General features: G+C 58.4%; 2 protein-coding genes across 6 annotated transcripts in view; one reads left to right on the top strand and one right to left on the bottom strand.

Annotated features, from left to right (window-relative positions):
• SOX13 (SRY-box transcription factor 13) overlaps positions 1-3,961 on the top strand; it is a 49,567-nt gene extending 45,606 nt beyond the window's left edge. For all 4 annotated transcript variants that reach the window (XM_055333838.1, XM_055333840.1, XM_055333839.1 and 1 more), the window contains one exon: positions 202-3,961. In XM_055333838.1, the coding sequence (XP_055189813.1) occupies positions 202-478 (277 nt within the window). In that variant the 3' untranslated portion in view covers positions 479-3,961. The remainder of the gene's footprint in view (positions 1-201) is intronic.
• Positions 3,962-4,776: 815 nt separating this feature from the next.
• Positions 4,777-22,883, bottom strand: ETNK2 (ethanolamine kinase 2). Of its 2 annotated transcripts, none has more exons than XM_055333842.1 (8): positions 22,469-22,883; positions 20,658-20,917; positions 17,359-17,481; positions 12,830-12,972; positions 12,153-12,236; positions 9,138-9,283; positions 7,548-7,621; positions 4,777-5,997 (listed from the first exon to the last, which is right to left on the bottom strand). In XM_055333842.1, the coding sequence occupies exons 1-8, from the start codon at positions 22,724-22,726 to the stop codon at positions 5,925-5,927; spliced, it is 1,161 nt and encodes a 386-aa protein (XP_055189817.1). In that variant the 5' UTR covers positions 22,727-22,883; the 3' UTR covers positions 4,777-5,924. The 2 variants fall into 2 exon arrangements, with proteins under 2 accessions (XP_055189817.1, XP_055189818.1); XM_055333843.1 differs by having other exon boundaries at positions 22,481-22,883.
• Between the last annotated feature and the right edge of the window lie 1,125 nt (positions 22,884-24,008).

Below are 24,008 nucleotides of genomic sequence, written 5' to 3'. Positions count from 1 at the left end.
CAGAGCCAGCGGACAAGGAATGTGGCCATCAGCAGGCAGGCCAGGGAGGGGACAGTGTTTGTGCCCCAGAGCCAAAAGTGTTGTGGTGGCACGGGGGAGCACGCCCGAAAGTGGCTTGGAGGTGGGGTGGGCAGAGGAAGCTATACTGGGGTGCAGAGTGACGGTCCATCTGTAACTCTGTGCCTCTTCTCTGCCCCATAGCCCACAGGCTGGCCAGCTGCAAATGAGCTCCTCTGACGTCCTGTACCCTCGGGTGGCAGGCATGCCCCTGGCCCAGCCCCTGGTGGAGCACTACGTGCCCCGGAGCCTGGACCCCAACATGCCTGTCATCGTCAACACTTGTAGCCTCAGGGAGGAGGGGGAGGCCACAGAAGATAGGCACTCGGTGGCGGAGGGCGAGCTGTACCGCTACAGCGAGGACGAGGACTCAGAGGGCGAGGAGAAGAGCGACGGGGAGCTGGTGGTGCTCACAGACTGAGCCTAGCTGGGTGGGCCCAGCCTCCTTCCCGGGAAGACCCGGCCCTGAGCCGATGGGCGCAGCCAGCCGGCCTGGACTATGTTGGTACTTGGACTTGGGCATGCCCGGGAGAGGGGCACAGCTGTGTACTTGTAGATACCCTCCTGAGGGGAGATGCCCCCCAGCCCTGTGGCCACCCCCAGGGAGCTGCGGGCCTAGCTGGGCAGGACTTGCAGAGCGGTCGGGGCTGAGCGCCTTGGCCCTTGGGCCTCATGGCCAGCAGACACTGTGTGACCTTCCCCTCCTGCAGGTCTGCTCACCCCAGGGATGTGGCAGCTCCAGACCTGCCCCCCTGGGGCTACACGCTTTGTTTTCATTCTTGTCCTGGCTGGACCAGCCTCTGTAGGACCAACGCCCACCCCCCTCCCAGGTCGCTCCTCTATCACAGGATCACCTTGTACTTTGTGCAGAACGGTCTGGCTGTCCCTCGCTGTCCTCATCTTCTGCCAAGCCTGCTGTGCCTCTGGCTGCTGTGTGTAGGTGTGTGCACGTGTACAGGTATGTGTACGCACATGCACACGTGTGTTCCCATCTGTTCATTCGTTGCACAAGATATTTATTGAGCGCCTGCTGTGTGCCAGGCACTGTTGCTACGTTCCCATGGGTGTGTCTCTTGAGGCCACTCTTGCTTCTCTGGGGGCCTCGTTCAGTGCTTCATTGTCCCAAATTGCTACCTCTGTCAGTCTGGGTGTCTCAGGTTCCGTGTGTCCTCGTGTGTTTCTGTCCTTGTTTCTCTGTGGGGGTGTTCTTCTATCGCCCTTTTTCGGTGTCTGCCTCTGCCCTTTGGACACCGCTGGACCATCTGAGTTTCTAGAAGGCCCCTGCGCCCACCAGCTGCCCTGACCTCCCCTGCCCATTCCTTTACTCCCTCCCTGATGCTCTCTCCCCTGTCGGTCTGTTCCCATAGAGCCACTTTTAGCTCTGAGCAATATGGAATGTGCTCAGCTTCCTAGGGGCTCTGTCTTGGGCCCCAGGCCCTGGGCCCAACCTGTGTGCCAGGAGCTGGGGACAGGAGGATTGATGGTGCCTGCCTTCCGGGCAGTGACAGAAGCCCTGGAGAGCCAGGGCTTCCCCCCACCTCCACCCCACACTCACCCCGGGGAATCTGTCTCAGCTCCTGCTCCCATGGACAAGTTATTTCCCTAAGAAATCCCACTGGCACCTGACTCCAAAGATCCAGAACAGCCCTTGCAAACCCCACAGGGGCAGATGTGGCATCCGTGCCTACCCCCCCCCAAATCTTCTCTCCTTCCTCTGTCCCCCCCCCCCCATTCCCTCAACCCCAACTTCTCTCCAGGCTGTTTTTTTTTATGACTGTAAACATAGATAGTGCTTTATTTTGTTAATAATAAGATAATGATGAGTAACTTAACCAGCACCTTTCTCCTGTTTACACTTGGGGAATTTTTTTGTTTCCTGTTGGCATAATAAAGACAGACCATTTCAGAATCTGGTCCTCGAGGGGAGGGGGGGGGGAGGCAGCACGAAGCAAGGAGGCTGGCCTAAGGCCAGAATTTCAAAATGTGTCGCCAGCGCAGGCACCACTGACCTCTTGTGGCAACTCTGGGGAGCTTCGGGCAGGGGATCTGGGAGGCAATCTCTGCGGCTAGAGGGGCGCAGGCCCCAGGCCCCAGGCCGAGCCTTTGGGGAGACAGGTGCCACCCAGAGAGCCTTCCCCCTGAAGACGACACTGCCCCTGCCTCCAGGAGATAAGCTTGACCTCACCACACATTGTCTACCCAAGTCCTAAGGAAGAGGGCAGCAGTGAGAGCAGTAAGCAGTCAGGATGCCAGAACTAGCCCCGTGGCCTTGGCTGGGGCTGAGTCAGAGCCCCCCTCTGGGCTTCATCATCTGAAAACACCGAGCTTAAGTCTTATCCATAGTCCTCATCTGCTTTAGGAGAAGGAGCCCAGTGAAAATCTAATGAGAACTGTGGGCCTCTTCCCAGGATGCCCAGAGCCCGTTTAGGAGCCCTCCGGGATGAGTGAGGAAGCAAGGTCGCTAAGGATGTGCTTCAGGGCTCTGTGACCTTTGGTTTGAATGGGGATTTCCAACACCTAACACACACTTAGAGAAGTAACACCCCGTTAGACTTAAAAGGGCTGATGACAAACTAAAACTCTCAAAGTGCTTGTTAACAGTGATCAATAAAAAGACCAACTCTTATAAAAAAAAAAAAAATCCCATTGTATGGAATGGGGCAGCAAAGCTGAAGGGTAATTCTAGTGGAAGGCTGAGCCTTGGATCGGATTAATAGAGGTCCTGTGTCCACAGCCAAGGAGGTGGGAGAAAGGTGGTGGTAAGAGAAGGGAGTTAGGTGTGGTTCGTGGCAGGGCCTCTAACTTGGGTGAAGACTCCCCCAGGAATTAGGTCCTGGCCTTTTGAGCTGGGGAGCATCCTGGCTGCTGGCCTTTGCTGGTTTTTCCCAGCCTGCCCTCCCAGAGCTTTGGGCCTCCTCATCTTGTCCTCCCCACCCCATTTCCAGTGGGTACAAACACATCCCAGGGAAAGACACAGGTGGTCCTTGGGAAGAGCAGCGAGGCTGCCTGTGGCGCCCACCGTCTAGTGGTCGGGGGCGAATTGCTGTCTTAACCTGCCCTGTCCGTCTCCCCGACGGTGGGGACTCCCCACCTCCTGCACTGCGTTCCTAACCAAATCAGGCCAGGCCGTCAGGACCCTTCCAGCCATCCTCCTCCGCTCCTGCCAGTCCTGAGTTCCTCTTACTTCCTTGTGCCCCAGTCCTCTGTGGCCTCAGGGGAGCGAGCCTGAGGCCAGTACTGTCCTCCTCCTAATCCAGGAGCCCTTGGCCTGCCCTGCCCTGGGAGAGGCAGGATAGGGTCACGTGGGCAGTGAGGCCAGGAACACAAGGTCCTGGTCATTACCAGGAAGGCTGGGGCATTCTCTGCCCTCTCTGTGCCTCCTGCAAAGGCCGAGGGTCAGAGCCCAGCAGAGATGAACCTCTGCCCTGGTGTGCTTTGCCCGGAGCTCCTGTTACGTGTCCAGCGAAGGTCTGAGAAAGAGGAGCCTGGGCCCGCCCCACCCCCAGGAGTCCCCAAGCCCTGGTGCTGGAAGCCAGGGGGCAGGGGTGCTGGCTAGTCTGGGGTGGCAGTGAAAGGACAGACGGGACTCCAGGCTTCGAGGGGGAGGGGTGGCCTAAGCTATCCTCCCCCCATGCTCCCCTCACTACCCCACCCCCCACCCAGAGCACTGGAGGAACGAGTGTGTTTTCTCAAAGGCAGTGGGATGGTGCCTGCAGGTTCACTCCCTTGGTGCAGGTGGTGGCTGGGGCCGTAGGGGCACAGGATGGTACCTGGGGGGCCCTGTCCCAGCCATTCCCTGCTCACCACTGCAACACCGTCTCCAACGCTGTGACATCAAGGCCCCAGGAGGCTGGAAACGAAGTTGCCTTCACAGTGGTTATTTCTGCCCTCAGCTCCAGAGGTGGATCTGAGAGGAACAAGGAGGGTGGGCACTGCCCTTTAGTTGACGAGCACCTGACCCCACGGTACCCCTCGGGGGCCCTACCTGCCCGGCCCCAGGTAGGCCAGGGCCCACCTTTCCCGCACGTCCTCCCCACCTACTCTTCCTGGGCCTGGTGCTGCTACCCCTGGGGGCCTGGCCACACTGGATCACTGTGACCTTGAAGGCCCCAGCGGCTGCTCCAGCGGTTGCCATGGCAGCCGGTACTTTTGCCGGCAAAAGCCAAACAGCCGGAGTCTACCTGGCAGGCAGCCACTGCTCTCCCCGCTCTGCCGGGCACTGGGTCCCTCCCGGGGGGCCCTGGAGGCAGCGGAGCTATACTGCCCGGGCTGCTGAGGGGGTACCCCTGGCTCTCCCTTCCCTCTGACCTTCTGAGAAAGACGGGCTGCAGAAGTCCTCCTTGACTGCTCCCCAGCGGAGCAGCACCCCGTCCCCCTCAACAGCTAGTAGCCAGAGCCGGCCCAGGAGGAAGTCCTGAGTGCTTCCCACCCGGCCAGGCCACAGCCTAGCTCCCTTCCCTGGTAGCACACGCTCTTGGGCTCATCTTCTGGGAAGATGGTCAAAGGCAGAGAGGCTGAAAGCGCTAGCCCTGCCCAAGCCTATCCCAAACCAGAAGCCGCAGGCCCCGTGAGGCAGGTGCACAGAGGGCGTGGGAGGAAGTGTGCAGCCCCCGGAGCCTAGAGAAGAGTTGTAGCGCCCCTCCCCCCACCCCACGGGAAAACTAATCAATCATATCTGCTATGTCAAGTCCTCACCATAGGCACTCACACACAGAGTGGTCCAGAAATGGCCATTTTAATGCAGAAAACCATGATAATTTACAAATGGATCACTTTTTGGGCCAGAGCCAGGAGGCTGTAAGGGCAGAAAGGAGGTGGAGGCCGTTGAGTCTGGGGCCGTGAGCTCAGCACCTTCACGACCAATCCTACCCAGGCTCTCGTAGGCCGGGCAAGCCCCAGAGGACCCTAGTCCCTGCCCCTGGACTCCCACTACGCATTTCCTAGTGGGAAGTTCTTGGGTCAGCTTCAGGACAGAAGGTGGAGAGGGAGAGACGAATCCTTGGAATGAGGGCCTGGAGGGCACAGGAGGGAACAAGGCAGGAAGCTGCTGGTAGCTGTTGGCCACCTCGCTCTTGGCTACATCGCCCTCTGGCCGAGCATGAAGCAGAGCTTCCCCCTCCGGAGGCCCAGGACATCACCATTCCCTTGCCTTCCCTCCCAGCAAGTGGCAGAAAGACTGAACACAAGCACAGAGCAAAAAGGGCATGGATGGGAGGGGAGGGCAGAGGTCTTTGGGCTGAGGTTTGGGAAGGGGTTGTTGGACTGGATCTGGCTTGGAGAAAGGGAGGGATCTCAGATGAGGTGGCTTTGGGGGGGAGCCGTTGAACCCAGTTCTAGACCATCCCCCCAAGATATGTACATCCATCTGTCAGTTGGTATGATGCTGGTTTGGGTTCATCAGCACCTCCCACGTGGGGCATGCAGGGGGAGATGGGCTGGAGGCTCAGGGCACTGGAGGTAGAAAGGAGCCCTCCCACCTCCCCCTTTCCCCAAAGCCAGGAAGGTCAAAGACACATCTAAGGCCGCCCAGATTCCAGCATGGCCTGAGGCCAGGAATACTGGGCTTCCCAGGGGTGGTGTGGTCCAGGCTCTGGCTGACTACAGGCACTTCCCCATCCCCACCCCCTACCACCCCCCCTCAAGTCTGGCAAGGTGAGGGGCACCCCCAGAGCTGGGTCCCTCCAAACAAAAGAATGTGGTCTCCAGCAGCATCTGCTCGGGGCTGGTGGCAGGGGTAGAGCCTTCTCCTTGGACACCCACCTGTCCCCTCTCCCACCTTGTCCAAGAGTGTGGACCCCAGAGCAGAACCGAGCCCTGGAGAACAGGTCTGGCCAGGCAGATGGGTAAGGGAGAGATGGGGAAGCTGGTCACTTTGGCATCTCCAAGGCGGACACCTGAGGCTTCACCTTGAAGTACTGGTGGAATCGGATCACTGCATACCTGCCAGAAGACCAGAAAGGTGGGAGCCCAGGTGAGAAGGAAAGCCAGGTGGGTCCTACTGGGGGAACTCGCACCATGAGGAAGACTCACCAGCTCAACCCCAGGGCAGGTGGATGTTTGTTTTTTTACTTCAGTTATTTTATTTTTCTTCTTAGACTGGAGCAGCCCTCCCCCCCCCCCATTTTTTTTTTTTTTAACAGTTCAGCAGTGTTAAGTACATTTATATTGTTATACAACAGATCTCTAAGATTTTTTTTCAATTCGCAAAACAAACTGTACCCATTAAAGAGCAACTTTCCCTATCTCCCTCCCCCCAGTGCTTGGCAAAAACTACTGTTTATTTTTTTAAGTAAACACCCAAACGTGGGGCTCGAACTCATGATCCTGAGGTCAACAGGTCCGTGCTCCACTGACTGGGCCAGCCAGGTCACCCCCCTCCCCTGTTTCTACGAACTTGACTAATTCAGTTATGTAAGTAGGATCCTAAGCATTGGTCTTTTTGTGACTGGCTTATCTCACCCCGCATGTCGGCAGAGTTCACGTGCTGTAATGGGACAGGATCTTCTCCCTTTAAAAGGCTAATATTCCATCGTATGTGTAGACCACATTCTGTTTGCCCATTCAGCCGTCCATAGACATTGGATTGTCTTCACTCCTTGGCTGTTGTAAAAGATGCTACCAACATGGGCGTGCAAATCTCTCTCTACACCCTGCTTTCGATTCTGGCGACACCCAGCAGTAAGAATGCTGGATCGCCCAGGAATTCTATTTTTGACTTTCGGGAGGGAGCACAGTATTGTTTTCCCCCAGGAGCTACGACCATTTTATGTTCCCACCGGCAGTGCCCAAGGGTTCCAATTTTCTACATCCTCCCCAAAGCTTGTTTTCTGTTTATTTGATAATAGCCATCCTGGGTGTGAGGTGAGATCTCACTGTGCCTTTGACTTGCCTTTCTCCAATCACTGTGAACACTTGGAAGCCAGAGTACTGATTCCTTTCCAGCCGAGAGTGGGTGGGGAGGAAAAGGCAAGACTAGACCAGAGTGGAGGACAAAACTATCCCTAGTTCTTAAGGACACACATGATGGAGCCAGCAGCCGATACTCAAGCATGGTCTCGGTATAGGCCCTGGTACCTCACCGAAGGAGGAGCTGGGTCCAATACCCCCACACAGTAAGTGCTAAGCCGCCTGAGTGACCTCAGTGAGTCACTTCCACTCTCTGGGACTCTGTCCCCTCTGCTATAAAATGAGCATTTCCATTCGCCACCAGGCCCCATGGCTAAGAGCATTGGCAGCAGAGCAGGGGCAGTGGAGTAGGTCATCGGTGCAGTATGGAAAACACATCTACTCAAGAACTTCTGAGTACCATCCAGAGCCTCGCCGGTGCTTCCCCCCCAGAAGCATGTGCTTCCCCTAGAGTGGTGACCCCACTGGATATGGGGTGGCTGGAATGGGGACAAGTCAGCAGAGCAGAAGAAGGGACTTTGGATATTCTCTCTGAGCTGAGCTTTGCCCACTTCCCACCACCCCAACTTGTCCCCTGCACTCACCTGAGGAAATCAAACTCGATGGTGGAGAACTGGTTCTGGATGAGGGCCCACAGTGCCCAGAAAAAGTGAGATGCCTGGAAAGAGGCCAGAGTGAGTCAGCAAGGCAACCACTCGTGCCTGTCATGAACCCCATGGAGCCAGGGAAAACGGTCCCTCTGGAAGACACAACTAGGATGCTGGCAGGCATGACAGGGTCTCCCCAGCACAAGTTGTGGAAATGGTGGATGTCAAGTCACTGGACAGCATTTGGGGGCTTTACTCCCTTAAGAAAAAAGTAGAGTTCTACTTGCCTCAGGTGGGGAATCTGCAGGGTGGTGCTTCCAGGGCTTTCAGCTTATTCTGCAGCCTAAGCACAGGCCCTTCCCTGGTTTCTCCCTCACCCAGGGGAGTCTCCCGGGGCTTTCAAGGCCAACATACCAGGATGAAATGAATCACTGCACTAGACCCGGTCCTGCGGTCATCAGGGACACCCCCTCAACTAACCTCCGCCCCTTTCCCTCTTCTGTCAGGAGGTGGGTTGGGTTGGGAGAGGAGGATAGATGTGGGTGAGCAAGAAGCCCTGAGCGAGGGCTCTAACTAAGCATTCAACTGCTCTCCCCTCTGGCCAGAGGTGCCCTCAGGGCCAGGCCACCCCAGGCTCAGGAAGGCAGCACCTGCTCCCCGTTGCCCCTGGCTGAACCGCAGTGACATCATTACTATCCCAGGTCGGGCCCCCCCTCATGTCCTGCTCGCTCTGGGGTTGGCTGCATAGCACCTTCCTCTACTTTTCAGGACTTCATAGGGGAATAGATCAATTAGCCAAGTATAAAGGGTTGCATCAAAAGATTTAGCAAGAGGAAGGCATAGATGGAACAGTTAAGAGGAAGAAACCTGACGGAGAAGCAGTTTTGTGCCAATGAGGAAAATAGGAGAGGTGATCCAGAATGACGGGTACGTACGGATTCTACTTAAGCTCCATGATGTATTGTGAGATTCAGGGCACTGGACTTGTCTTCGTGCTTCTACACGGCTGACATTAATAAGACTAGTTAGCAATCCCCTGGGCACACCCCAGCGGAGACCTGGCACAAACAAGGTGCCCCGGATAAACGGCAAAGTCCAGAACTGACGGCTCAGTAATTTGAGGAGGAAGAGCCTGATGGGAGAAGCTTACGTGGAGTTCTGAGTCCGTGGAGGTAGCTAACAGGGAGGCACAGAGCTGACATTCTGTGTCCTCCAAAGGCTTAAAAAAATAAGACCACTACGTTTAACTGCAGCATGAAAGGCTAAAGTCAGACACTAAGAGAACTACTTGTCCAAATGGGAGAATTGCTAAGATACGAAACTGGGATCTTTCTTGGAAGTCTTTCCCTAGGAAGAGGGAAGAGACTTGATGAGGTAGGGAAAAACAGGGAACAGGGCACCTCGGTATTACGGGGATGCCCACGAGGGCTCTTCCCAGAACGCACCCTAGGTTTGGCTTCAGGAGCAGAGGCCGCGGTCCCAGGACCTCACACCTAACCCTGGGCTCTGCCTCTTCCGGGAGGAGCCGGGGTGGGCCCCTCCTCCCGCCCCTCTGGCCCCTGCCCTCTGCCAGGCGCGGGCACTTACCAGGGCAAACTTGTTGACTTGCACGTAGAGCCTCTCCACCTCCCTGGGGGTCACGGCCATCCCCTTTTGTGCCTGCAGGTAGTAGCGCAGCCACTGCAGCTGGGTCTCCCGCCCGGGGTACCAGCAGTAGTCCACCTCGTTCACACCTGATGGGGAAGCGGCCATGCGGCAGATGCTGAGAGGTGGACCCATGGGGGGGGGGGCACTTCTCCAGCTCAGCAGGTGTTCCCTGACCCCCTCAAAATCTTCGGGTCCTTTGCCCTGTGGGGCTGTGCCTGGAATACAACCTCTTGACCACCAAACCTACCCCACGTGTGGTGCGGCGGGGCGCTGCTTTCCATGGGCTGGAGGAAAGCACAGAGGCAGACTGGTTGAAGGGGAAGGCACAGTCTTGGGTGTGACAGGGACACCTCCCCCCCGCCAGCCAGATAGCATCACCGTCCCCTCCGTGCCCTGTATCAGGGAACTCCTCTCTGCTTGGCTGCTAACTGGTTAACACTGCACAAAGCCTTCCCTCCCACTTCGGGAGTCTCTCACTTAGAAGTGTGGGTCTCCAACCTTGTCTCCCCGGCCAGTGCTGAGCTGGCTACTTAAAAACATCACCTGGAGGGCTTAGTGAAAACACAGGTTCCCAGGCACCTCTACCCCACCAACCAATTCTCCAGATGATTCAGAAATGCAGCCAGGTTCAGAGGCCCGGGACCAATGGCTTCAATTCCCTCCGGTCCTGCCCTCCCTTGAGTCCTCAAGCTGCCAGCCCAGTACGACCCAGACACATCCCTAGCACAGTGGCAGAGGCTTGGCTTAGAGTGCGGATGGCAAGCAGCCATTCGTTGAGGACAAGACCGGGACCAGGCCACCTTGCCCACTGTCTCTTCCTCCCTACCCTTCCCAGGCTTCCCTCAGACTCCTGAAGAAAGACACTCAAGTCTCCTGGGGCCCCCAGAGGAGGGTTGGAAAACAATCTCTTTGTGCAGTTGTTGAAACCAAGGCCCAGAGAGAAGAAACTTGCCCAAGGTCAGCCCGCTGGAGGTGAGTCTGGGGTTGGAACTCTTATCTCCTGCCTCCCAGTACTGGGCCTTCCTGCTCCCAAGAACCCAGGAGTGTTACTTCCCCAGCTCCCAGTCTCCTTCCCTGCGCCCTCCTTCATTCTCAGCCTGGGGGCAGGATGCAATCTGCCCCTTTGGAGAAATTCTAACTGGACTTGGCTGTGTGTGAAGAGGGTTTAAGATGCCTATGAATTACTCCTTCTGGAAAGGCCAGTGGGTCCGGCAGCCTCTGCTCCGCGCCACACCCCACAGCAAAGCTGCCCTGCCCAGCTGTGGCCCCATCGTCCCTCGGGTTCTTAGATGCAGCTGGTAGCCACCCTGGGGAGTCGTACCCTCAGGTACAGTGAGTGCTTGACAGACCTGGTCACCTGGGGTTCTGGAAGGGACACGATTGGCCTGGAGGGGCTGAGGAGTGGTTGGGGCTGGGCCAGGCAGCAGCCTCACAGCTGCCCCCCTGTGCCTCCCCAATCCTAAGCCGCCGAGGCTGGCGAGGTCACACTGAGCACCTGCACCACCTGCCGATGTCCCTCCAGCCTGTGCCCAGCTCCTCCATGAGCTGCCTCTCCAGTCCCATCAAATTGTCTAACATTTAAGCCCTCAAGCTGGAAAAACCTGCCCCGCTTCTCTTATACAAATGATTCTATTGTACAGACTGGCTTTACTGAACAACTGGCTGCCCCTACAAAGCACCCCTCATCTAGCCTTCTCCATTCCTCCGCCAGTCTCCTTTGGTTACAGAAGGCTTCCCTGCCTAGTACTGGCAAACACCAACACGATGCTTAGTACACTTGAGTATCTCATGCTGATACTATGACGTGTAGGCACTATTGATATCTCCACTTTACAGAGGCCCAGAGAAGGTAAGTAACCTGCCTGAGGGTCACACAGCCAGTAAGCAACAAAGCCAGGATTTGAACTTGGACAGCCAAGGTGCAAAGTATACTTTTAACTAGTTCTACCTAGATTATTCTCATCAGGCCACCGGCTCGCTCTGCCCCTTCTCTGCACGGAGGACCCTTATTCATAATCATGCAGGTTATGCTGGGCAGAAAGCAGCCTGCGCCAAGGGGCACACAGAGGCTATGCCTGTCCTGCTGTGTTGGCCTGCCTGCTAGGGGCTGTGTCTGCCCCTCTAGAGAAAGGGGCTTTTTCCATTTTTTTAGATTTTTAAAAGATTTTATTTATTTATTCATGAGACACAGAAAGAGAGGCAGAGACACAGGCAGAGGGAGAAGCAGGCTCCATGCAAAGAGCCCAATGTCGGACTCAATCCCAGGACTCCAGGATCACGCCCTGGGCCGGAGGCAATCGCTGAGCCACCCAAGCGTCCCAGGTTTTTTAGTTTTCTAAAGCAAGCTCCACCTGATGTGGGGCTTGAACTCCCCACTCCGAGATCAAGAGCTCCATGCTCCACCAACTGAACCAGCCAGGCACCCCAGGGTCTTTTTCCACAACTCACATACCAACCCGAGTATCCTTAGGGATCCCATAGACGGCACATTCTCCTGATTTGTACCAAACTGCCATATGGGCTGGCAGGGGTCTGCTCTGTGTATGTGGGTCCAGCCTCCCCCATGAGACTTGGAGCTCCCTCAAGGCAGGCTATACCTCCCCTCCATGAGTTGTGAGATTTTATTTTATTTTTTTAAGATTTTATTTATTCATTCACGAGAGACACAGAGAGAAAGAGAGGCAGACACACAGGCAGAGGGAGAAGCAGGCTCCATGCCGGGACCCCGACGTGGGACTCGATCCCGGGCCTCCAGGATCACGCCCTGGGCTGGAGGCAGGCGCTAAACCGCTGAGCCACCCAGGGATCCCCGAGTTGTGAGATTTTAGAGGACAGGGGCTCTCAAGCCCCCAACCCAGCGAGGACAGAACCCCCTCTTAATCCTCACCCTGGACCTGGCCATCCATTGTAAGGGAAACATCTTAGGCAAAGACCAAATAGTAATTTCCTTCTCACCTGCAAACTCATTGAAATGGTTGCCAATGTCAAAAGCTTGGTAGTTGTAGCCGGCATATTCATAGTCAATGAACCGTACGTGGCCTGTGAGGTAGAAGACAGGCAGTGAGGGTCGGTCCCAGCAGATCTGGACAAGGCCTGGTCAAGTTTGCTTGGACCTCTGGAGTGTACCCGCTGACCCTGGGTGGCTTCTGGGGCGACCCAGCCCAAACCACCCTCCTCAGTGGCCACCTTCGAAGCTGTTTGTCCATCTGCCCTCCAGCTGTCCTCCTGGAGGGACTCTGCTCACAGAAAGGCATCTGTCCTCAGCATGGCTAAGGACCAAAGATAAAGGTCTGTGCTCCCTGGGGGTGGAGCTCTCATTAGGCACACAGAACAGTTCTGTCTCTGTGAGGGCCTGGGCCACCCAAGATGTCCTCAGAAGCCCACAGTAGCGTCAGGGAAAATGGTCCTAACATCGAGGACCCCCACAAACCACGATTGTGAGTTCTTTTCTCAGGGTAGATTTTTTTTTTTTAAGTGGAAATTTCTTTTTCCCTTTCTCTCTTAAATTAACTTGAGATCCAAACTACAAGGTCTCCTTTGGCTTGGCCAAGTACCAGTTTGAGGGATGGAGCCCCGGAGGCAGCTGATCACTCGGGCCCAGCCCTACTGCTGCCCAGCCAGAGAAGCCGTACCTTTGGTGCTGTCGTAGATGATATTCTTGCAGAGCAGATCATTGTGACAGAACACCACAGGGGAGTCCAACTGGGACAGGTGCTCCTTGAGCCAGGCCAGCTCCTGTTCCAATACTTCCACCTTGGGGACATCTGCAGAGAGGCTGGGCAGTGGCAAGAATGGCAGCCGGTGAGGGGAGGCTGACAGTAGACAGGTGGATGCTTGGCCTCTAGAGCCCTGAGCTCCGGGCCTGTTGTCACCTGCTCCTGCAAAGGGCCTCTGGACAAACGGCCCGCCCTGCAGACCCTACTTTGCATCATTTGGTACTAAGGCTTCCTGATGTCCTGGCTTCCTGCCGTCACTCAAAGCAGCTTTATTAAAACAGGGGCACAAAAGCACTTTGCAAAGTAGTATGTCCCTGATCCCATGGCATCCCTGATACTTCGGGAAAGGGACAGGAAGGTAAGGGAGGAGGCACCGAGAAAGAATGGGAGGTGAAAATGCGTGTCCACGCTCAGTTATTCCAGACTAAGAACAAGGGCAGAGGGGAGAGTCGCAAACAGACCCACTCTTGGGGCACTGGTGAAGACTCCTAGGGGAGGGTGTGCTCTCAAATAAAACCAGAGTCTCTGGGGAGGCATCACAGTGTCCCGTGGAGCAGCTGCAGCACCAACAGTCCTGAGGAGGCAGAGGTATGTCGCTTCTCTGCTTTAGCAGCTTGTGTCACAGGTGGAAAGGACCAGAAAGCTCATAAAGCCTCACATCTCATCTCACGGAGAAACCACTCAATCCCACTTAACAAATGGCTTCTTGGGCTCACTCCTACAAGACCAAGGGAACAGGAGCTTGTGTGTGTGTGTGTCCTTGTCCCAGATCCAGGTCAGACCAGGCACGCATGGACAACTTTAGGGCAGGAACAAAGATAACAGAGGCCACCCCTCTTTCTGCCCTGCCCCATCCCGCAGCACATCCCCCATCAGCAGCATCGCTGCCGGAGAATGGATAGATGGGTCAGTCGGTGCTGGTCGCAGAGGCCATGTGGAAGGCGGTGACGGCACACTGTGCTGGGATGCCCTGAACTTTGGTCTCCAGGAAGCACACAGGTCTGTGTACACTGAAGAGCCAAATAGTTAGCACAGCCCTTAAAACCCCAGAGCTACCAATGGGTGGAGGGGAGGAGGCTGGGGTTTGATCTCCTATTCTGCTCCGAGTATCTCCTGTTTGCTCTCTTATCCAGGGCAGCCAGAGTACGTAAGAATGAGATATGTCCTCCCAATCTTCCCAGAGGATGCCCCTGTCACCCCCTCACCTGGCCCAGTGGCCAAAACACAGCAACCCCCTTGTCCCGCTGGGAAAGGACGAGCGGGCTCCCTCCCAGGCTTTGAGAAGATCAAAGCTGAAGAGGATCTTTGGCCTCTAGTCCAACTCTTTGAGGAAATGGAAGCTCAAGGAAGGGCAGAGGCCTTCCTGCTTTCAGAAATTTCTTGTACAGCTGGACCCTCTTCCCCCTCACTCAAGGGAAACAGTCCTCAGACTGTCCACGGACCCACAGTCAAGCCGAACCCCTAACCACGAGAGCCTCGGGCAGCCTCCGGGGCTCTGCACAGTGGACTCTGAGTTGGGGAGAGTCTATCGGGGGGTGACCTGGGGGAGGCCTTTATCCTCACTGGCGTTCATCTGTGCCAGCCAGTCTGCATAAACGCATCTCGGTCTTGGCTCTGTAAGAAGATACCTTTCAAGATTCTTTTTTTCCCCTTGGCCCGAGACCATCTAAAGATAAGAATTAGGAGGCCTCCTTTGGTTTGCCCAGGTCTCAGCCTGAAAAACATGACGTTGACATCTGAGATACCTACTGCTCAGGCCCTGACCTCCGCCTGACCCCCACCTTACCCCCGCCCACCAAGGCCACGCAGATAGTTACTGTGGGAGCCATCCAGGCCTTCTATCTCCCTGGGCAGCCTCCCTCGGCTGCCCTGCTTCCCTCCCCTGAGCGCTTGAAACGCCGCCAGCTTTGCTACCTTCAGCCCTGACGCCACTAGACTTTCTCAAGGTTGTGGCGTTGAGAGAACAGTAACCACCACCGCACTGCAGCAATGGTCACACCCCAGGCACCTGCTCCTCCTACTTCTCTATCCCTTAGAGGCAGCAGGAGGGGGATGCAGGGGCTGGGCCCCCCTCCCAAGGAAGCCTGGGGGTTCCTCCTGATGAAAAGACTGTTGCCTGCCAAGTGCTCACTCAGCTGTCCAGAGCTGAGCCGGGGAAAGCACCTTCTCCCACAGTGGACTTGGTGTTGGATTTTCCTGGCTCACGACCTTTGCCCTTCTACCACTCAACCCACCCGCATCTCCTCCTAATGCCTCCGAAGCAGCGATCACCCCTCACTCTCCCAACCACCTTGGACATTTCTCTGCACAACCAAACAACAAGGCCACCAAATCTATTTCCACAGGGTCCCTGACTCTTCCCCTACTCTCCATCCTCTCCCCCACCAAAAGCTGCCCATGGATCCTGCCCGTTCAGTTACTGACTGATCCGCCCTACCTCCAATCCCTACCCCCACCTCCCCAAATCCCACCTGACTCTGTCCTTTACAATGGCAGAGAGCTTTCTTCCTCAATCACAGTCGTGGTCCCTGGCTCGGATGCCTCCACAATGACTTCCCACTGTCGGCTAAATGAAATTTTGGCTCCTTAACCTGGCAGGGAAGGGTCCTCCCAGTCTAGCTCCCACCCACCTCTGCAGCTCTATCTCCCAGAGCCCTTCTCAATCCCTCTTGAAGGCCGGGTCCAGCCACCCTTATCCACTCACCACCCATGAGCCAAGCGTTCCCACCATCTCTGCCAGCCTGAGTGCCAGAGCTCTGCCCCACTACCTCGGCCAGGAGGACCTGCCCTGCTTCTCCCACCTCCGCACGCATGATACACCGTCTTCCTTTGTCACTATGCACGGGCACGTCCTATTTATTCAGGTGGTTCCTAAGCTCCTTGAGGGCAGGGCCAATGTCCTATCCATATTTTTTATGGTTTTAAATCCCAGTCAATGTTTGTGACATACAGATTGACTAAACCAGGATTATTAGGCTGTGACCAGAGCTCAAGAGTTTTATCTCATCTAGGTGACTGCTCATCACTGCCACTGCCTGGGGCAGGTTATGCAGTTTGGGACAGGCCTCTACCTCTGAAGAGGCTCCAAGAAGTTAAACAGCTTGACTTGCCCAAGGTCAAAGGTATGACAAGAGCCAAGGTAGTTTGGTCAGCTCTTCTCTGGGGACCATTCTGCTCCCAACAAGGTCACCCTGAAGGTTACACAGTGATAGTACAGTCAAAGGAGGCTAAAGTGGCAAGGGTCATGCCTGAGCATCAGGGCTTGACTCTAGCCCTTGAGCTGCCACTGACCTTGGAAAGTCCCACCCCCTCTCTGGACCAGTTTTTCCATCTGCCAAATGAAAGTGGTAAGCTGCACGATCCGAGGCTCCGCTGATTCAGACACCCCAGGATCCTGCTCACCGTGTGCTGCCTTAGCCCTCAGGGGATAGGCAGTCCTTGTCCCAGAGATAACATTTGGCATCGAAGGTCTGAATGTGGGCCATCCTGGACAAACAGTCCTAAAGCAGTGCTTGATAATCATTAAGTGGGAGGATCCAGATAAAGTCATGCTTGTGTGTGTGTGACAGAGACACATGATTGGAACAGAGTTAATTATTGTCTCGTCATCCTAGAGGGAAGGAGATACCCTCCGCCTCCCAAACCTCTTCTGTACCCTACTCCCATGAACCTTTGGAACAAGGGTGATGTTCAACCCAGCAGGGAACATGGAGGGATCAGAGACTCACTACTGCCTTTTCCTGGAGGAGGCAGGGGTCACGCAGCCTTCTCTCCAACTCTGCAAGCCTCCTCTAGCACTCAAGGTTTTGCTTTGCTGGGGAGCCAGGTGGCAGATGGCTACAAGGACTTACGGGTTGCCGGCCAGAGAGCCTAGCTGCCTGGTACCCCCGAAGGGCAATGTCAGGATGAGTGGAGTACCCCCCTTCCTTGGAAAGAGCAGTGAGGAAATAGTAAGCTGTCAGTCTGGACAAGGTGGGGAGCGGGGTCCCCAGGAGCACGTGGGGGCATGAGAGGTATCCAGGCAAATATCAGGAGTCTTGACGTCCCAAGGGCTTGTCAGCTGACCATGAACTCCTAGCCCATTCTCAGGGGTCAGGCTCTCCCTTCTGGTTGCTCAGAAGGCAGCTTAGGAAGAAATGGCCCTGGGCTAGGACACAGACCCCTGCCTCTGACGAGCCTTCCCGACACTGGGAAAAGCTTACTCTCCGAGCCTCAGTCTCCTTTAAGTAAGGGATGAGATGCAGTCCCCAACCCTAGCCTCCACCACAACCAGAAGACTCCATGAGAAATCAACACATAGGCATAAAGCTGTGGATCTGACTTCCTGAGACTTAGTCAATCGGAGACAGAGGCTCAGAAGTCAGGACTGACGCCCCTCAACCTCTGTGTGGGATGGGACAGGGCGTCACATTAAGGTGGCATCAAACCCTCCCAGATCTTTGTACCTGGGGTTGATCTCATTCTTCACAAGGGTGAAATAATTGTGCATCTTGTGCCAGAGGGTAGGCTTGGGCAGGCTGCCATTGGCATGGATGGTGTGAATCTTTGCCATTTCTAAGGCGATTAGCCTACAACAGAAAACATGAAGGACAGAGTATCAATGTGCGGCAGGCCCATCCCAGCTCAGCCCCTCCTACCCAGAAAGGGGTCCTACAGGGTTAGGACTGGGGGCTAGCCAGAGGGCCGAGTGTGGGACTATTCCAGATACTTTAGGAGCTCTAGCTCCTGCAGGAGGAAGGTCTCGGCAGGGGACACCTGGGTGGCTCAGTGGTTGGTCGTCCGCCTTTGGCTCAGGTTGTGATCCCAGAGTCCTGAGATCGAGTCCCACATCGGGCTCCCTGCATGGAGCCTGCTCCTCCCTCTGCCTATGTCTCTGCCCCCCTCTCTCTCTCTCTCTGTGTCTCTCAGGAATAAATAAATAAATCTTAAAAAAAAAGGGGGGGGAGGGTCTCGGCAGAAGGCATGAAAATGACGTAAGGCTTTTAGCCCAGCAGCGACCTTTGCAGAACCGGAGCTGGGGCTGCTTCGGGGAGCAGGAAGGTGAAGCAGCAGGCCACTGGCCACAGGTCAATGACCCTGCCCCACCCCAAGGTTGTGTGCCCACAGCAACCGCTGAGGACAGAGGGGTCACCTGGAGATGGGGGCAGGGCCCCCCTCCCTCCAGGACTCTGATCCATGCCCTAGGTGGTGAATGCAGGGTACCAAGGGACCAGGGGGTGATGAAGCCAGACTGCAGAGAAATGCCGGCCCCTTATCAGCCTGGCCAAGGTGGGGAGGGAAACAGGCAGGCCCAGGGCAGCCCCTTCCTCTGCAGCAGGGAGTTGATGCTGGCGGCTGGGTGCCAAGGACGCAAAACAAACCGGCGTTCTATTTTCAAGTTCTCCTGTGGCCATTATCCAAGGTCCCGAGAGAGGAGGAGGGGGCGGTGGGGAAGGGGGCTGGGACAGGGCGGGGGCGGATGGAGGACTGACCGGTCAGAGCGGGAGGGCCTTGATAAGGACTGAGGCCCTAGTCCCAGCCAGGCTCCCCCAGTGCTCCGCCAGCTCTCCCTTCTGGAGCCCCACCCCCAACCCGGCTGCCAAGCCTCCAACATTCAAGCTTCCTTCGCCTCTGCCTCTGCCTGTTGCTCGAATAATAATCACTGGGAAAGACAACAAAGGCACTGGCTGTTTGAAACCTTGTTACTGAGCTGTTCGAGGGACACCCCTCCCCTTGCCAGGTCCTGGGAAGGGGCAGGCCATCACCCTGTAGGATCACAGGGCAGTCTAGGGGCTCTTCTGGAAGCCCTTAAGGCTCCCACCGCCGGAGGGTGGAGGGGGCAGGGGGCGTGACAGCCACCGAGCGAGCGGGTGAGAGATGAAGTCTGTGCTTTCAGAGGCTAGAGGCCCCAGGGCAGGAGGAAGCCTGGCAGGGCTCAGGAGAGGCAGGGAAACAGACCTGAGACCCAGGCCTTCCCTTCCCAAAAGAAGATTCCGACTAGCATGAACAGAGCGTCTCCTTGAACATCAATAGGGCTGTTGTCTGGAAAAGCAATGGAAGTAACCTCAACACTCAGCATTTTTATGCTGCAAAGCCTCAGCAGGCAGAGGTTGGGAGGTGGGGTTCAGGGGGGCACAGGACGTGGCTCCCCAGGGCTTCCTCTGTGCCTTTGCCTCAGAGACCCATCTTCACCCGAGAAACATGATGGTCTATCCTTGGAGAATCATCAGGGAAGAGCCTACCTCCTACGCCTATCCGTTTCGGGCTCTACCCCAGATGTAAAATCATTATCGAACCTGCATCCATCTTCAACCTTCCTGACAGTGGTAACAACTGTTTCCCCTAGAGAACGAGGGACAGTGCCACATTCACAGAGGTGGCTGGAGACTGGGAATGACCTGGTGAGGACCTGCCAATATTTGAGCTTATTTACACAAGACTGAAGGGGAGCTGGGAGCACAGCATGGGAGAAGCCTGGCCAGGGTTCCTGTGGCCCCCACCCTGTTCTGACCTCCGATCTCCAGGCTACGTGCCCAGCGGGCGCCTGAGAAGACCCCTGAACAGGTTTGTATGTCCCCCGCCGACAGACAGACACACAGATACAACACTGGACTCAACGTAAATATCCTAGGGCCTAAGGACCAGCCCCAGAGGCAATGCTCTGGTTTACTCTTCCACTAGAGTGGAAGGCATCCGACTGCCTTCTAAATCCCTCAAGGACCTGCCAGGGGTGCCTCTGCAAATAGGGCCAGGTGCACTTACTTGGGGTTAACTGGGTAGCAGGTGAGGAAGCAAAGAAACTTCTTGGTCTGTTCCCTAGATGGGCTTTTACTGTTTCTTCTCGGTATCTGGAAAGCTTCTTCCCCGTGGGTGGGATGGGACTGATCCCAAGGATCCCAGGCCAACCCTTGTGCTGGTGTCCTCAGCCTGCCTGGGACCTCGCTATAGTCTGAGCGCTCTGCATGCAGGTGTGGCACACGAGGAAGGAAGGTGGATACTATCTGACATCCGGCCCAGAATGGTTAGAAGAGAGAAAAGGCACTCTGGGCCTCTCTCTAGCTCCCCCCACTTCCAGACCCCACAGAGGCATCCACGGTGCTTAAATGTTATGTCTACTTCCTGGGTCCTTCACATCCAGGCATTTAAAGGGAGAGGCTCCCAGGGGATCATGGGTTCTTGTGAACCTCTGGAAGGAAGCCTTGGCAGCTTCCCAAACCTGGGCTGCCACTTTGTCAGGGAACCTGGAAGGAGCTCAGACTGGGGGAGGGATGATGTCTCTCTGGGTTGCTAAAACCAGGCTCACCCTGGTTGGGCCCATTCTAGCATGTCTGAGCTCCTGGCGGGAGGGGAGGGGCAGGAAATCCTGGGCACTCTGGGATTGGCTCAGATTTCATTTCCAAGGCTCTATGATGTTTCCAGGTCAAACATGGGGTGGGCAAAGGGCTGAGGCGTGAGGCCAGGAGGCAGAGACCCTGCTGCATTTAGGGAACCAGGACCTTTGGTCCCCGGTTTACCAGAATCTCACCTGCCTCCCAAGAGGCAGCTCACCCTTCTAGCAGACACACTGAAAATCCATACAAAGCTATGGCCCCTCTCTGCAGAGCAATGCACAAACACGCACCTTTTTTTTACACACACTTTTCTCATGCAATTTCAGAAGTTCATAGACCTTATGACTCACTCATGGACTCCATTCTACACCAAGGAAGCTGGCCAAGACTTGAGGAATAGTAGAAATGAATGGTACCCTGGGCAACCTTCTTACCTGAAGAGCCGGGGCTCCCGGATGTGCTCAGGTCCCAGGGCCATGCCCCTCATGTACTCATAGCACAGCCCATTCTGGAAGGTGCAGTAGAGTTTCGGGGCGCAGCCATGTGCTCGCAGCAGCTGGAAGTTCCTGACCTCATTCTCCCGGTCCACCAGCAGTTCCGTCCGCTCCCCGTACACCCGGACCAGCACGCAGTCCTGCATGTCCTCCTCCACGTAGCAGGCCACCAGCTTGTTGGTGATGCCATCAGTGAAGCGCTAGCATGGGAAGAGGGGAGCACAAGAGTGCGTGGGGCGGGGTCTCTGCTCTTGCCCACCCCGTGGCTCCCCAGCTCCAGCATGAGGTGCTCATTTGAATGCACAGCACGACCACCCAGAACCCCCCCATCCTTTGGCCCTCTAGCTTAAGCAAGAGCTCTGCCTTGTTCCTAATGCTTTAGCCTCCTCAGTGCTTGGGACAGCCTGAGAGTTGGAGAAGAAAACCTCAGCCCAGGCACCCTCATCTCTCCTGGGTCTGCCTCCAGAAGATGGGATTTGGCAATGGAGGAATCTCCACTCTCTGGTGGGAGAAGCCCCCTCCCCTGGTCACTCCGCCATCCCTGCAAGAAACCTCCAGGGCCAGAACGTGGCCAGGGAGGGTTGGAGTTGCCTAGGACGAGTCCATTCGACCCAGCTGCCTCTCACCATCTGCCCGGCTGTGGACTCTGCTGCACCTCCTGCCCCATCCAGCAGCAGAGGTGTGGGAAATACCGATGTTGGCACCCAGCAGAGGGCTTTGGGGGTCAGAGCTCCTTAGGGAAACCAGAAGAGACAGTAGCCCATGGGCTGGGGTGGGGTGGGGTGGGGTGGGGGGGGGGGCGGACAGACTCTGGGTGCTGTGACCAGGAGGAACGAACCATGGAATTTATGGGGTACCGTGTGACAGAGCCGGCAGGGGCTTTAGAGGACACCTGAACCAGTTCTAGATGGGGAAACTGAGGCCCAGGGGAGAGACTGGCGCGTAGCATGTTCAATCAGCGCTGGAATTAACCGCAGCCCTGCTTGATGCCTTTGGGTCTTACAACCAAAGTGAGTCTTTTATTTTGAAAATGCTGCTCATCCATCCTTCCCCCAGGAAGCCTCTTCCCTCTGCCAGCCTCTGCACTAGGCGGAGGGCCTTGGCCTTTCCCCGCCCAGGAGGCCCAGCAGCGGCTGCACGTGCCCAGCTCGGTCTCCTGCCTCCACAGGCGGCTCCCAGAGGGGGACTGGGAGAGGGTGGGCAGGTGAGGACTCTTAGGAGGATGCAGACCCGCTGGGGAGCCTGCCCGAGGCCCCTGGCGGGAGGCTCTGCCCACATCTGTGTCCCTGAGAAGGCGCGCGGCTGGGGGTTGGAGGCCCCTCGTGGCGGGGGGGGGGGGGGGGCCGGGCCTGGGCCTGGGGCGACGGGGACCCGCAGGAATCGCTCAGAGCCCGGGTGGCGAAGGGGCAGGGCGGTGTGTGTGTGTAGGGGGCCCCCTTCGAAGTTCCTGCCTCCTTAGGTTCCAGCGCCGGCTGCGCGCGCGCCTCCGGGCGGCCACGGGCAGCGGCGCGCGGCGACAGGGGGTGGGGCCCGGGACCGTGGGCAGGTGGACCTCCGGCGGCCCGGGAGCCCCGGGGGCCTGCGAGCCTGGCTGCGCTCCGGGGCCAGGGCGGACGCGGCGGAACACACCCACGGCACCGCGCCGGCCCTGCCCCGCGCCCCTGGGGCCGCCCCGGGGGACCCGGAGACCCGCGCGCGCGTCGCGGCTGCAGCCCCGGCAGGGCCCACCCGGCCCCGCGTCCGCCGGCTACCTTGGTCCGAACCTGCTCGGGCTTCCAGTGCGGCCGCAGCTCCCGGATGAGGCGCAGGGCGCCCGGGAGGATGTCGTCCTGGTCCACCGAAAGGCCGAAGCAAGGGACGGCGGCGGCCCTCGCGGCGCCCGGCGGCTCCCGGCAGCCCGCGCCGGCCGCCGCCTTCTCCTCCATGCCCCATGAGCACTGCGGGCACCGCGCCTGCCGCCGCAGGTAAAAGGGCGAGCGCGGCACGGGAGCCGAAGGGGGCACGGCCATGCCCGGCAGCCCCACCCCCTCGGAGCCGCCGCGCGAGCGCTAGTCCCTGCGGGGGGGCCCGGCGCGGCGGGGGGCGTGCGGGAGGGGCCCGCGGGAGCCCATGACTCCGGAGCCCGCCGCGCGCTCCGACCCGCGCCCGAGGCCGACCCGGGGACGCCGGGGCCCGCCGCGATTGTGACATCATCGCGGGCGGCGCGGCGCGGCGCGGCGGGCGCCCGGGAACGCCCCCGCCCCGCCTCCGTCCCGGCCCGCGGGCCGCCGCCGACTCCGCGGCCGCCGCTACCTGGAGCGCGGGGCGGGGGTGACGCCCCCGGGGAGGCCGTGACGCGGGGGGGGGCGGGGCCTGAGCTCGCCCCGCCCTACCTGGAGCGCGGGGCGGGGGGTGACGCCCCTGGGAGGCCGTGACGCGGGGGGGGCGGGGCCTGAGCTCGCCCCGCCCTACCTGGAGCGCGGGGCGGGGTGACGCCCCCGGGGAGGCCCTGACGCGGGGGGGGGGCGGGGCCTGAGCTCGCCCCGCCCTACCTGGAGCGCGGGGCGGGGGTGACGCCCCTGGGAGGCCGTGACGCGGGGGGGGCGGGGCCTGAGCTCGCCCCGCCCTACCTGGAGCGCGGGGCGGGGGTGACGCCCCCGGGGAGGCCGTGACGCGGGGGGGGCGGGGCCTGAGCTCGCCCCGCCCTACCTGGAGCGCGGGGCGGGGGTGACGCCCCTGGGAGGCCGTGACGCGAGGGGCGGGGCCTGAGCTCGCCCCGCCCCCCTCCCTCACCGCCCTACCTGGAGCGCGGGGCGGGGGTGACGCCCCCGGGGAGGCCGTGACGCGGGGGGGCGGGGCCTGAGCTCGCCCCGCCCTACCTGGAGCGCGGGGCGGGGTGACGCCCTGGAGGCCGTGACGCGAGGGCGGGGCCTGAGCTCGCCCGCCCCCTCCTCACGCCCTACCTGGAGCGCGGGGCGGGGGTGACGCCCCCGGGGAGGCCGTGACGCGGGGGGGCGGGGCCTGAGCTCGCCCCGCCCTACCTGGAGCGCGGGGCGGGGGTGACGCCCCTGGGAGGCCGTGACGCGAGGGGCGGGGCCTGAGCTCGCCCCGCCCCTCCCTCACCGCCCTACCTGGAGCGCGGGGCGGGGTGACGCCCCCGGGGAGGCCGTGACGCGGGGGGGCGGGGCCTGAGCTCGCCCCGCCCCCCGCCCTCCCCGCCCTACCTGGAGCGCGGGGCGGGGGTGACGCCCCTGGGAGGCCGTGACGCGAGGGGCGGGGCCTGAGCTCGCCCCGCCCCCCTCCCTCACCGCC

Source organism: Nyctereutes procyonoides, unplaced genomic scaffold (genome assembly GCF_905146905.1).
Source record: "Nyctereutes procyonoides isolate TBG_1078 unplaced genomic scaffold, NYPRO_anot_genome, whole genome shotgun sequence".
NCBI lineage: Eukaryota > Metazoa > Chordata > Mammalia > Carnivora > Canidae > Nyctereutes > Nyctereutes procyonoides.
This window is presented reverse-complemented; position numbering and strand designations above follow the sequence as displayed.